Raw genomic sequence first — 13,218 nt, forward strand, 5'->3', positions numbered from 1 at the left:
TGTGAGACTGAGGTTCTGAGATGTTCGTCCTTCCTTTTTTAAATACACAGTCTTCCAGAGACAAGGACTTTGTCAAAACCAAATTCTTTTTCTCAGAATAACTATCTTTGGGAAATTATGAATTGCTAGAATAACACCTGAATGCCTTAAAAAAATAGAAAACTGATGTAAAATTTAATTAATTCAGTGATGACACTGTTGTATTAATTACAGGTACGGCAAGCAATTCTAAGTAACAAATTTGAAGGAAATTAATATTAGCTTATAATGACTAGGGTCTAGTTGTATCATGACACCTTTCTCGATCTTGCACAAAGATAACTGTGCCTTTGTTGTTATGTGCCTGCAAGTTGATTACGACTTACGGCGACCCTATGAATCAGCAACCTCTAATAGCATCTGTCATGACCACCCTGTTCAGATATTGTAAGTTCAGGTCTTTGGCTTCCTTTATGGAGTCAATCTATCTCTTGTTTGGCCTTCCTCTTTTTCTACTCCCTTCTGTTTTTCCCTAGGGGAAGGCAATGGAAAACCACTGCTGAATACCGCTTACCACAAAAACCCCTATTCATAGGGTTGCCACAAGTCGGGATTGACTTGAAGGCAGTCCAATTCCATTTCATTTTCTGTTTTTCCCAGCATTATTGTCCTTTCTAGTGAATCATGTTTTCTCATTATGTGTCCAAAGTATGTTTTCTCATTATGTGTCCATTTCATCATTTTAGCTTCTAGTGACAGTTCTGATTTAATTTGTTCTGACACCCAATTATTTGTCTTTTTCACAGTCCATGGCATGTGCAAAGCTCTCCTCCAACACCACATTTCAAATGAGTTTTTTCTCTTATCCGCTTTTTTCACTGTCCATCTTTCACATAAAATACCTAGAGATCGGGAATACCATGGTCTGAATGATCCTGACTTTAGTGTTCAGTGATACATCTTTGCTTTTGAGGACCTTTTCTAGTTCTCACATAGCTGTCCTCCCCAGTCCTAGCCTTCTTTTGATTTCTTGACTGTTGTCTCCATTTTGGTTAATGACCGTGCCGAGGTATTGATAATGCTTAACAAGTTCAATGTCCTAGTTGTCAGTTTTAAAGTCACATAAATCTTCTGTTGTCATTACCTTAGTATTCTTGATGTTCAGCTGTAGTCCTGCTTTTGTGCTTTCCTTTTTAACTTTCATCAGCATTCGTTGTAACTCATTTTGATTTCTGCTAGTACTATGGTATTGTATGCATATCTTAAATTATTGATATTTCTCCCTCCAATTTTCACACCCCCTTCATCTTGGTCCAATCCCTCTTTCTGTATGATATGCTCTGCATATAAATTAAACAAATAGGGTGATAGATACACCCCTGCCTCATTTCTTTTAAAGTATTACATGGTTTTTCATGATCTACACAATCAAAGGCTTTACTGTAATTTATAAAGCAGAGGGTGATTTCCTTCTGAAATTCCTTGGTCCATTCCATTATCCAACATATGTTTGCGATATGATCTCTGGTACCTCTTCCTTTTCTAAATCCAGCTTTGACATGTGCCATTTCTTGCTCCATATATGATAAGAGCCTTTGTTGTAGAAGTTTGAGGATTACTGACTCCTAACAGAGCAGAGCAGAACAGAGGGAGTTTTCTCAGTTGATCTACAGGTGAGGACATATAAGCAAGCCAGCTTTCAGAGAGCGGCGAACAGAGCGAGCGAACAGGAGTTTGACAAAGGAGTTCAACAGGAGAGGTCAAGGGGGAGGTCCATAAAAAAACCCAAACAAATTACTAATTCTCCTTGTACAGCGCACTGCATACTAGTGGGACTCTCAAGTTTACCCTGAAGTAGAACAGGACAAAGCACAGACCACTCCAAAACAACTAGTTAGAAAGGAACAAAAGATAGAGGAGAGTATGAACGGGAAGGATTCTCCAGTGGCTGTGACCTGCAAGGTGTGTGCCATGTTTGTTTTCTTGCCTGAGAACAACATGGCGTACACCTGCAACAAGTGCAAGCTCGTGGCACTGTTGGAAGAAAAGGTGAGAGGCCTGGAACGGCGGGTGGCCACACTGAGGAGTATAAGAGAAGATGAAGAGTTCTTAGACAGAACACTGGAACAACAGCAGCAAAGAGAAATGGAGGTGGAAGAGCAACAGCATGTGGTAGCAGAAGAGGAGACTGCTTTGGAGAGGAATAATGAAGTGGAGCAAACTCCATGGAAAAGGGTGACAGGAGCAGAAGAGCTAGAAGACACCCTTCACCAGTGAAACTATGGAACCGCTTTCAACCACTCGATGAGGAGACTGGAGGACAGCCTGTGGAGGAAGAATTACAGGAGACCCCGTGCATCAACGAGCAACAGGCTGAAGCTCAATCAAGCAGGGACAATGAAACCACACCCCACAACAAGAAGAGAAGAGTACTAGTAGTGGGAGACTCCCTACTGCATGGGATCGAAACCCAAGTATGCTGAGAAGATCTGTGGACTCACCAGGTATGCTGTCTACCGGGAGGACGGATTAGGGATCTGACGGAAAGGTTGCCATCACTCATCAAGCCCACCAACAGGTATCCCTTTCTCCTCATCCATGTGGGAACAAATGACACTGCCAAACGAAGCTATGAAGAAATCACATCAGACTTTGAAGCTCTGGGAAGGAAACTCAAGGACTTTGGGGCCCAGATAGTTTTTTCATCCATCCTTCCAGTACTTAGAAGAGGAGTAGAAAGGGAAAGAAAAATACTCCGTGTGAATGAGTGGCTGCGAAGGTGGTGCAGACGTGAGAGATTTGGATTCTGGGACCATGGGCTATGGTTCCTGGAAGATGGACTGCTGGCAAGTGATGGGTTGCATCTCACAAGGACTGGGAAGAATGTGTTTGGCCACAGCATGGGGAAGTTCATCAGGAGGGCTTTAAACTGAATCCTAAAGAGGAGGGAGATGTAAACTTGGTGGTAACGACTGATGAAGGCTTATGCACAGTAGTGGGACCAAAGATATTGGCTCTAATAGGGCCCAGTAACAGCCCTCAGAAAAATGTAGTAAGGAAGCCAAGCCATAAATCACATGGTCTTCGATGTCTGTATACTAATGCACAGACCATGGGAAACAAGCAGAACGAACTTGAACTCTTAATACAGGAGGGCAATTACAACTTGATAGGTATAACTGAAACTTGGTGGGATGACTCCCATGACTGGAATACAGCAATTGAAGGATACAACTTGTTCAAGAAAAACAGAAGGAATAAAAAGGGAGGTGGAGTTGCACTATATGTTAAAAAAATATATCCCTGCACAGAAATACAAGAAGATGAGCTTGGTAGCTCCACCGAGAGTATCTGGATTAAAATTAATGGGGCAAGTAACAAAAGGAATGTGGTGCTTGGAGTCTACTACCGACCACCCAATCAAGGAGAAGATGAGAATGTAACTTTTGAAAAGCAAATTGCCAATGTTTCGAGGAGGCATGATGTAGTAGTAATGGGAGATTTCAATTATCCCAATATCTGTTGGGAGACAAATTCGGCCAAACACAGCCCCTCCAAGAAATTTCTGACTTGTGTTGGAGATAACTTCCTCCTACAAAAAGTGGAGGAAGCAACCAGAGGATCAGCTATCCTGGACTTGATTCTAGCCAGTAGAGATGATTTGGTGGATGAAGTGGCAGTTATGGGAACTCTGGGGAAAAGTGACCACACCATACTTGAATTCTTGATTTTAACAGAAGCGAAAGCTGAGAGTAGCCATACACGCACCCTGGACTTCAGGAAAGCTGATTTTAATAAACTCAGAACAATTGTAAGTACGGTTCCATGGCAAGCCACCCTAATGAAAAAAGGAGTCCAAGATGGGTGGGAGTTTCTAAAAAAGGAAATTCTAAAAGCGCAATGGCAAGCAATTCCAACAAGGAAAAAAGGGGGAAAACAGCAGAAGAAGCCAATGTGGCTTCACAAAAAGCTTAGAGAGGACCTGAAAACAAAAAAGGACACATACAGGAAGTGGAAAGAAGGCCAGGTCACAAAGGAAGAGTACAGGCAGGTATCATTGCAGGGATGGTGTCAGGAAGGCTAAAGCTGAGAATGAGCTGAGGCTAGCGAGGGATGCTAAAAGCAACAAAAAAGCTTTCTTCAGGTATGCCCATAGTAAAAGACAGAGAAAAGAAATGGTGGCACAGCTACTCCATGAGGATGGCAAAATGATAACAGATGACAAAGAAAAGGCAGATGTGCTCAATTCCTACTTTGGCTCAGTCTTCTCCCAAAAAAGGCCTATGACCCTCCTGGGAAACATGAAGTAGAAGGGTCAGGATTGGACCTTGAGATGGATAGACAAATGGTCAAGGAATACCTAATCACTTTGAATGAGTTCAAATCGGCAGGACCCGATAAACTGCATCTTAGAAGTATTGAAGGAACTGGCTGAAGAACTCTCAGAACCACAGTCTATTGTCTTTGCGAAATCATGGAGGACTGGTGAAGTGCCGGATGACTGGAGGAGAGCTAATGTTGTCCCTATCTTCAAAAAGGAGGAACCGGGGAACTACGGACCAGTCCCTAGAAAAATTCTGGAGCAGATTATCAAGCAGTCAATCTGTAAGCACCTTGAAAGCAATGCAGTGATTACTAGGAGCCAACATGGATTTATGAAGAACAAATCCTGCCAAACTAATCTCATCTCATTTTTTGATTGGGTAACCTCCCTTGTAGACAGTGGGAATGCTGTGGACATAATATATCTCGACTTCAGCAAAGCTTTTGACAAAGTGCCCCATGATATTCTGATTAGCAAGCCAGCTAAATGTGGGCTGGATGGAACAACTATCAGGTGGATCCACAGTTGGCTCCAGAATCGTACTCAAAGAGTGCTTATCAATGGTTCCTTCTCAAACTGGGCGGAAGTAATGAGTGGGGCACCACAGGGCTTGGTCCTGGGCCCAGCGCTCTTCAACATTTTTATTAACAACTTGGATGAGTAGGTACAGAGCATGCTTATCAAATTTGCAGATGATACAAAATTGGGGGGCATTGCTAATACCATGGAAGACAGAAACAAAATTCAAAGTGACCTTGATAGGCTGGAGCATTGGGCTGAAAACAACAGAATGAAATTCAACAGGGATAAATGCAAAGTTCTACACTTAGGAAAAAGAAGCTAAATGCACAGTTATAAGATGGGGGATACTTGGCTCAGCCATATGACATGTGAGAAGGATCTTGGAATTGTCGTTGATCACAAGCTGAATATGAGCCAACAGTGTGATGTGGCTGCAAAAAAGGCAAATGATATATTAGGCTGCATTAACAGAAGTATAGTTTCCAAATCGTGTGAAGTATTGGTTCCCCTCTATTCAGCACTGGTTAGGCCTCATCTTGAATACAGTACTGCGTCCAGTTCTGGTCTCCACACTTCAAGAAGATGCAGACAAACTAGAACGGGTTCAGAGGAGGGCAACAAAGATGATCAGGGGACTGGAAACAAAGCCCTATGAGGAGAGACTGAAAGAACTGGGCATGTTTAGCTTGAAGAAGAGAAGACTGAGGTGAGATATGATAGCACTCTTCAAGTACATGAAAGGTTGTCACACAGAGGAGGGCCAGGATCTCTTCTCGATCGTCCCAGAGTGCAAGACACGGAATAATGGGCTCAAGTTTCAGGAAGCCAGATTTCGACTGGACATCAGGAAAAACTTCCTAACTATTAGAGCCATATGACAATGGAACCAATGACCTAGAGAGGTAGTGGGCTCTCCGACACTGGAGGCATTCAAGAGGCAGCTGGACAGCCATCTGTCGGGAATGCTTTGATTTGGATTCCTGCATTGAGCAGGGGGTTGGACTCGATGGCCTTCTAGGCCTCTTCCAACTCTACTATTCTGTGATTCTATGATTTTATCTATACTTTGCTTGCATGGGATATTGAAGCAATAGTCCAATAATTACTGCATTCCCTGGGATCTCATTTCTTTGGAATTGGGATGTACATTAAACACTTCCAGTCTGTGGGCAATTGTTTAGTTTTCCATATTACTTGACAATTTTTTGTCAAAATTTGGATAGATTTCATCTCAATAACTTGTAGCAACTCTGTAGGTATGCCATCTGTTCCTGGTGATTTGTTTCTTCCAAGTATTTTAAGAGCAGCTTTCACCTTACATTCTAAAATTTCTGGTTCTTCATCATGTGGTTCCTCCATGAATGAATCTGTCATCCTTGCATCTCTTTTATAGAGTTCTTTGTGATGTTCCTATATTAATGTATATATGGTAGGTGTTGGTTGTTTAGAAGATACATGGTAAGTGGAGTGAAAGAGGAGGGGGAGTGAATGGGTAGTAGAATGCTAGATGATTGGCTGAGTGTTTAAAATGGCTGAACGTATAAAAGGAAGAGTGAGAGTGGAATCTGGGGGGAGAAGAGAAAGAGTGGGTTGTTTGGTGGGTTTGAGAGAGTGGTTTGCCAGGAGAGAGTGGAGAAGGAGGGGGGTGGAGTTCGGATTAGTATTGAGTAAAACCATATGCTTATGTGCCTTAAGAAGAAATCTTGTTAATCTTGTTAGCTTTGTTATCTTTAATAAATACTTAATTTGGTTTACCAAAGGCCTGATCCTTGGCTGGGGTTTCACAGACCAGAAGGGAGGGTAAGGTAATGACCAAGGCTGAAGGGAAACTGTAACAAATGGTGGCAGCGGTGAAGAGAATAACAATACCAGTATTCAGAGACTCTGGGAATACTAGTATTAGGACGTGACTGGTAGTTGCCTAGCAGGGGGATCTGTTGAGATCTGTGCTAGAGCGGGGAGAGAAACAATAAAAAGGACAGTCCGGACTGGTGGAGTCCCTGGTGGTGCCTAGTGACAGGCAGTAGCCATGCGCAGGTAGGAACCTGACAGGGAGAGCCAGGGAAGGGCACCACATTCTTCACTGTATTTCATCTCAGTCAGTCAGTGTGTTCCCCTGTTGGTTATTCAACATCCCTACTCTTGGTTTAAATTTCCCTTTAATTTCTCTAATCTTTTGAAATAGGGCTCTTGTTCTACCTTTTTTGTTGTCCTCTTGTATTTCTATACAATAACTATTGTAATAGTTCTTTTTGTCACTATGTACTAGTTGCTGTATTGTTGCATTTAGGGTTCTAACCATGTTTCTATCTCCTTTTGCTTTTGTTTTGCTTCTCTCTTTAACCATTTAAAGAGTTTCGTCAATCATCCATTGAGGTCTTTCTCTCTTTTTAACTAGAGGTATTGTCTTTTTGCATTCTTCCCTGATAATGTCTCTGACTTCAATCCATAGTTCTTCTGGTTCTCTATCAAGTAAGTGTAAAGCTTCAAATCCATTCCTTATTTGATCTTTATATTCTTCTGGGATGTTATTTAAATTGTATTTTGGTGTTATGACTGCTTTGTTGTTCTTTAGCTTTACTCTGATTTTCGATATTTCCAGGTCATGATCTGTACTGTAGTCTGTTCCTGGTCTTGTTTTCGCAGAAAGTATGGAACTTCTCCATCTTCTGCTACCAATTATATAATCAATTTGATTCCTATATTGACCATTTGGTGATGTTCACATGTACACTCATCTTTTCTGTTGCTCAAAAAATGTGTTTGCAAGGAACAAATTATTGACTTCACAGAATTCCATTAGTCTTTCTCCTGCTACATTTCTATCTCCTAAGCCCTATTTTCCCACAATTCCCAGTTCTTCGCTGTTCCCTGCTTTTGCATTCCAGTACCCCATGATTATCAGCAGATCTTGTTTTGGTGTGTGATCAATTTCTTCCTGTACTTCTGCGTAAAATCTCTCCAATTCCTCTTCTTCTTTGTTTGCTGTTGGAGCATAGATTTGAATGATGGTTATGTTAATAGGTTTCCCGTTTAATCTCATTGATATCACTTGCTCAGACCTTGCATTATAGCTCTTAATTGCTTTTGCTACATCACTTCTCGCTATTAAAGCAACCCCATTTCTTCTTAATTTCTCATTTCCTGTATAAAATATTTTGTAGTTGCCTGATTGAAAATGTCCCATTCCCATCCATTTTAATTCACGTTGATCCATTCCATTTCATGCTTGACAATTTCTAACTTTCCCTGGTTCATGCTTCTCACATTCCATGTTCCTATTGTGTGTGTCGTACAACTCTGGACTCTCCTTTCGCATCTGTGCGCATCAGCCTCTGGGCTTCCTTTCGGCTTTGACCCAGCTGCGTCATTAGTCACAGTGCTACTCGTACTTGTCCTTTGTTCTTCCCCAGTAGCTTGGTGAGTGCCTTCTGACCTGGGGGTCTCATCTTCCAGCACTATCTCATGTTGCATTTTGAATACTCTGTTCATAGGGTTTGGGGTTGATCATATCTGGTTATTGTGCCTTGGAGATTGATAATATCTGGTATCTTCATGGAAAATAGCTGAAGACTCCTTTGTCTCACAGCCCATATTAATTTAGAAATGAACTATGACCATGGGCTTTTAAAAATATATGATATCTCTGAGTATCTTTCTTTGTTTTGTTTGCCTGTTATGTTACAGTATTTATTCTTCCAACCATTATTATGGCCATTACAATTACAGGTTTTGAAAATGTGCAGATAATTGTGAATGATATTTTCTTAACATATGCAGAAATCATGAAAGAACTCATTTGGAGGCAATGAAATTTATTCCAACAGCTTTACTGGGGAGTCAGTCTTTGCGAAGTTGCAGCCTATTATTACATGGCATTATTGGGTATACATAACATTGCTTTAAGGGCCAAACTACACATTACATGGCAGGTCCATGACTGATCTTCTGAATTTTCTAAATGGAAATGTAGCCATGGCCTGGAAGTTGCCAATTTGTTCTGCATAGTGGTGGTAGCAGCAGATAGAAGATGGAGGATTAAGCCTTTTCCACCCCTACCATTATCATGACCAGATTTGTTCTGTTCTCCCCAAGATTCTCTTGGCCTTAGTGCGGAAAATTGTATTTTACCTTTCTTGGGGCAACAAGAACTCTTGGAAGGTGATTTTTATTTGGAAAATGGCAGAAGGGTAAGAATGAAACAACCATCACTCTGCCACTGCTCTTAACAAGTTGCCAGCCCCCAACACCTGCATGTGGATATGGAACAGTATGGGTGAAATATGCTTTCATTTACAGACAACAAAGAAGTCCTATTTCTTTCAGCAGTTCACAGGATTAGGAGGAGAGTGAGGCTGCACTTGTGGCTTGTACTCCTCCATGACATCCTTGTTGTCCAGCTCTACTCCCCCACACACACTGGAGAGAGAAGCAGAGAGCTATTTTTGTATGTGTTGGCTCCCTGCATGATCAAGGTTATAAGGCAGGGTCAGATGCAACAGAGAGGGTTGCACAGCCATATTTTCTTTATAATTGTGGTTGGGAATGTCTATCGGGTTATTGTAATGCAAGTAGTATCTTTCCCCCCACTGTATTTGTGATTCTCTAAGCCTAGTTTATTAATTAAAATAGGTGTATAGTCTGGACTGGAGATGACCGAGTCTTCTTCTTCAACCCTACAATGCAGTTGTCAGTATGGGAGAAACCTGTGGATCTAAAGCATCGTGGTGATATTAACAGAATCATTGAAGACCCACCTCATAAACGCAAACTGGAAACTTCAGCAAGTAACTAATGCTGTGATTATTTTTATCTATTTAAATTTAAATTTTGTCTATTTAAATATGAGACACTGGCCATTAAATGTGCAGAGTAAAATGTTAAATTATTGTAACTTGAATGTTGGTTTTATGTTAGTTTAGCTTCTGATCCTTGGGTATTCTTTTGATAAAGTCTGATTTACACTAAAAGGTGTAATACTCAAATTGCTGGTTATTACTATAGTGCCCTAAATGCCTTGGGACCAAGTTAAATGAAGAACTGCCTCCAAGAGTGGCAAGGCTGGTGGAAACATGAGAAAGAGCCTGCTTGGTGGCAGTTATAGAGGTGGATCTAAAGAGTGGCCTCTTTGTTAATGATTTTTAGCTGGGTGGTTAAGACATTTTTAGTCCTCCAGGATTTTAATTTATTTTTCATCCTACCAGCTGTTAGTTCTCTTTCCTTTTTTAAAAAAAATATTATTCTGGATTTTAAGATTTGTTTTTTGGAGTTTATTTTGTTAACATTTTTATTGTTGAAAACCACTTTGGAAGTAAAAAGGTCGTATAGAAAAGTTTTAATCAATAAATGTTGTTAGGACAGGTATCCTCCTGTTATGATCTGAAAGCCAAGAATTATGCGTGTTCTTATGTTTACTGATTTTACAACCTGATCCTAAGCATGTTTAAATGAAAACAGGCCCAACAGATTTCACATCTGCCAAAATGCTGTTAGAGTTGGGATGTTAGCTGAAATGTGCCTTGGTAGATATATTTTGCTTTTATGCAGTCTTATTTCATTTGTTCGCATTAGAAATGCCCCAGCGTAGCTTGTTTTATCCAAATGTCTTCTTGACTATGCTGCCCAAGGGAGCTGTCCTGTAATAAATGATTATTTAACCCAGCTGTAGGAAACAAATCTCAAAGATGCATCTCACTGAAATGATGGAAGATTTGGCAGAAATATAGGTACTTCCATCCAAACATGGTATTGTTAGTCAATCTTCAGACACCAGAGACATCTTAAAGACATTATTGGCACTAACAAAGAATTCTTGCTGCTATGCTCAGATATATTTTAAATTGTCAGAATACATATCCTGTAATTTTTGTAAAGAACAGCACTGGTGGGCAAATCAACAGTGCTAGCTTATCTTTGTGGAAGGAAACATACTTCGACACATTTATTTTCCTTTTTGTGGCTCTGCCTCAAGAGCTTATTTCAGGATGATCAGGCAGCCTGTTCAACTTGTCAATCCCCAAGCCAAACATAGCCCATCTCCTATGTGTGACCCCCTCAATAGTTCTGCATTTCCAGGCAAACTGAAGTAGCTTCATTGAGCTAGTGGTCCATAGGAAGTTACTTCATAATGAGTCAAATCACCAGTCCCATCTAGCTCAGTATTGTCTATACCAGCCTTTCCCAACTGGTGTGCCTCCAGATGTTGTTGGAATGGCTGAGGCTGATGGGAGTTGTGGTCCAACAACATCTGGAGGCACACCAGTTGGGAAAGGCTGGTCTATACTGTCTGGCAACAGCACTTCAAGATTTCAGACAGGGATCTTTCCTAATGTTCTCTGGATATATCAGGGATTGACCTGGGGATCTTCTTCATGCAAGGCATATGCTCTACCATTGAGTTACAATTTTCCCCAAAGAGACTGACTTTACCTTGGTGAGTCGCAAGTTGTGCATATCTGCTGTAACTAGAGACGAGATCCGCTTGGTGGTTCTGGTTTGGTTACGGTCCGTTTTTGTTATTTTTTTACTATCCTTTGCTTCTACCAATTCTTTTTTCCCCTCCCAAAAATAACAATATTGTTCTCATTATCTCAAACAATCTTTTTCCTTTCAAATAGAAAAACAGCTTTCTCTCTGCCCCATGCCCACCCACCCAATTTTCCCCTTTGCCGCCACCTCCGGCTCCTGACTTGTATTGGATCTCTCTCTCCCCCCCCCCAGCCATGGGAGAAAGTGAGAGATCACCTGGTCAGTTACAGTGAGAGAAAGGAAGAAATCACCTGGTCAATTTCATGTTTGCAAAGCAAAGATGCATGCTGAACAGTTTCATGTTAGCACAGCAGAATCTCATGCTGGTCATTTTCATGATAGCAAAGCAAAGATGCTGATCAATTTAACATTAGCAAAGCAAGGACACATGATGATCAGTTTCATGTTAGCACAACAACACAGCACTGGGAATACAATAATAATAGTATTGTTACGTTCAATGCAATTTTTAAAAAAATCCAGTGTAGGGGAAAGCCATGGAATTTCTCAGCATTCAGGATTAGTCCACAAACAAAGCGAACATGCGAATTATGAGGACATCCAGTGCCAAGTTCAATTTTAGCAAAATTCTCACCCATCCCTAGCTGTATCTCTTCCCTTATCATACAACACACACACATTCAAATGATGACACTATTTATAGGACAGAACAAGAAAAGCTCCTTTTATATTAAGATTTTCTATATTTATACACTATTTTTATTTAGCATACTAATATGAAATCACTCATATTAATCCCACAAACAGATGCTATGAGGAATAAGGTATATGTGCAGCTATCCTGGGTTAAGTGATGTATCAAGTACACCCACAGTACACTAGAAAGTTTCGGGATCTTCTTAAATCCCCCTTTGAACATTAATTGAAATCCTGAAAAGATGTCCTTACTGAAGTGTAGTTGAATCAGCAATAACCAGGATCAATACTGTTTCCAGTATAAATATTTTATCAAAGACAAAATATAATATAACCATAAGTATCCTTAATATAGATATATAGAAAGTTTTGTGTAACAACAATGTTCACATTAAGTTTTTAATCTTAATCTCTGAGCATTTCTAATAAACAGTGGTGTCAACAACAAATCTCTGAATTATATCTGATTATCAGATTCGTGAAATCTAGAACATAAGAAGAGCCTGCTGGTCAGGCCAGTGGCCCATCTAGTCCAGCAACCTGTTATCACAGTGGCCAACCAGGTGCCTGGGGGAAGCCCGCAAGCTGGACCTGAGGGCAAGAACACTCTCCCCTCCTGAGGCTTCCAGCAACTGGTTTTCAGAAGCGTACTGCCTCTGACTAGGGTGGCAGAGCACAGCCATCATGGCTAGTAGCCATTGATAGCCCTGTCCTCCATGAATTTGTCTAATCTTCTTTTAAAGCCATCCAAGCTGGTGGCCATTAGTGCGTCTTGTGGGAGCAAATTCCATAGTTTTAACTATGCGCTGAGTAAAGAAGTATTTCCTTTTATCTGTCCTGAATCTTCCAACATTCAGCTTCTTTGAATGTCCACAAGTTCTAGTATTATGAGAGAAGGAGAAAAACTTTTCTCTATCCACTTTCTCAATGCCATGCATAATTTTATACACTTCTATCATGTCTCCTCTGACCCGTCTTTTCTCTAAACTAAAAAGCCCCAAATGCTGCAATCTTGAGTCGCTCCATCCCCTTGATCATTCTGGTTGCCCTCTTCTGAACCTTTTCCAACTCTATAATATCCTTTTTGAGATGAGGCGACCAGAACTGTACATGGTATTCCAAATGTGGCCACACCATAGATTTATACAACGGCATTATGATATCGGCTGTTTTATTTTCAATACCTTTCCTAATTATCCCTAGCATGG

The 13,218-nt window shown here is 40.8% G+C and overlaps 1 protein-coding gene across 1 annotated transcript in view; it reads left to right on the forward strand.

Annotated features, from left to right (window-relative positions):
- Positions 1–13,218, forward strand: part of TCERG1L (transcription elongation regulator 1 like) — a 273,068-nt gene that overhangs the window by 199,877 nt on the left and 59,973 nt on the right. The window contains exon 8 of the mRNA XM_061634363.1: positions 9,458–9,612. Within this exon, the coding sequence (XP_061490347.1) occupies positions 9,458–9,612 (155 nt within the window). The remainder of the gene's footprint in view (positions 1–9,457; positions 9,613–13,218) is intronic.

Source organism: Rhineura floridana, chromosome 7 (genome assembly GCF_030035675.1).
Source record: "Rhineura floridana isolate rRhiFlo1 chromosome 7, rRhiFlo1.hap2, whole genome shotgun sequence".
NCBI lineage: Eukaryota > Metazoa > Chordata > Lepidosauria > Squamata > Rhineuridae > Rhineura > Rhineura floridana.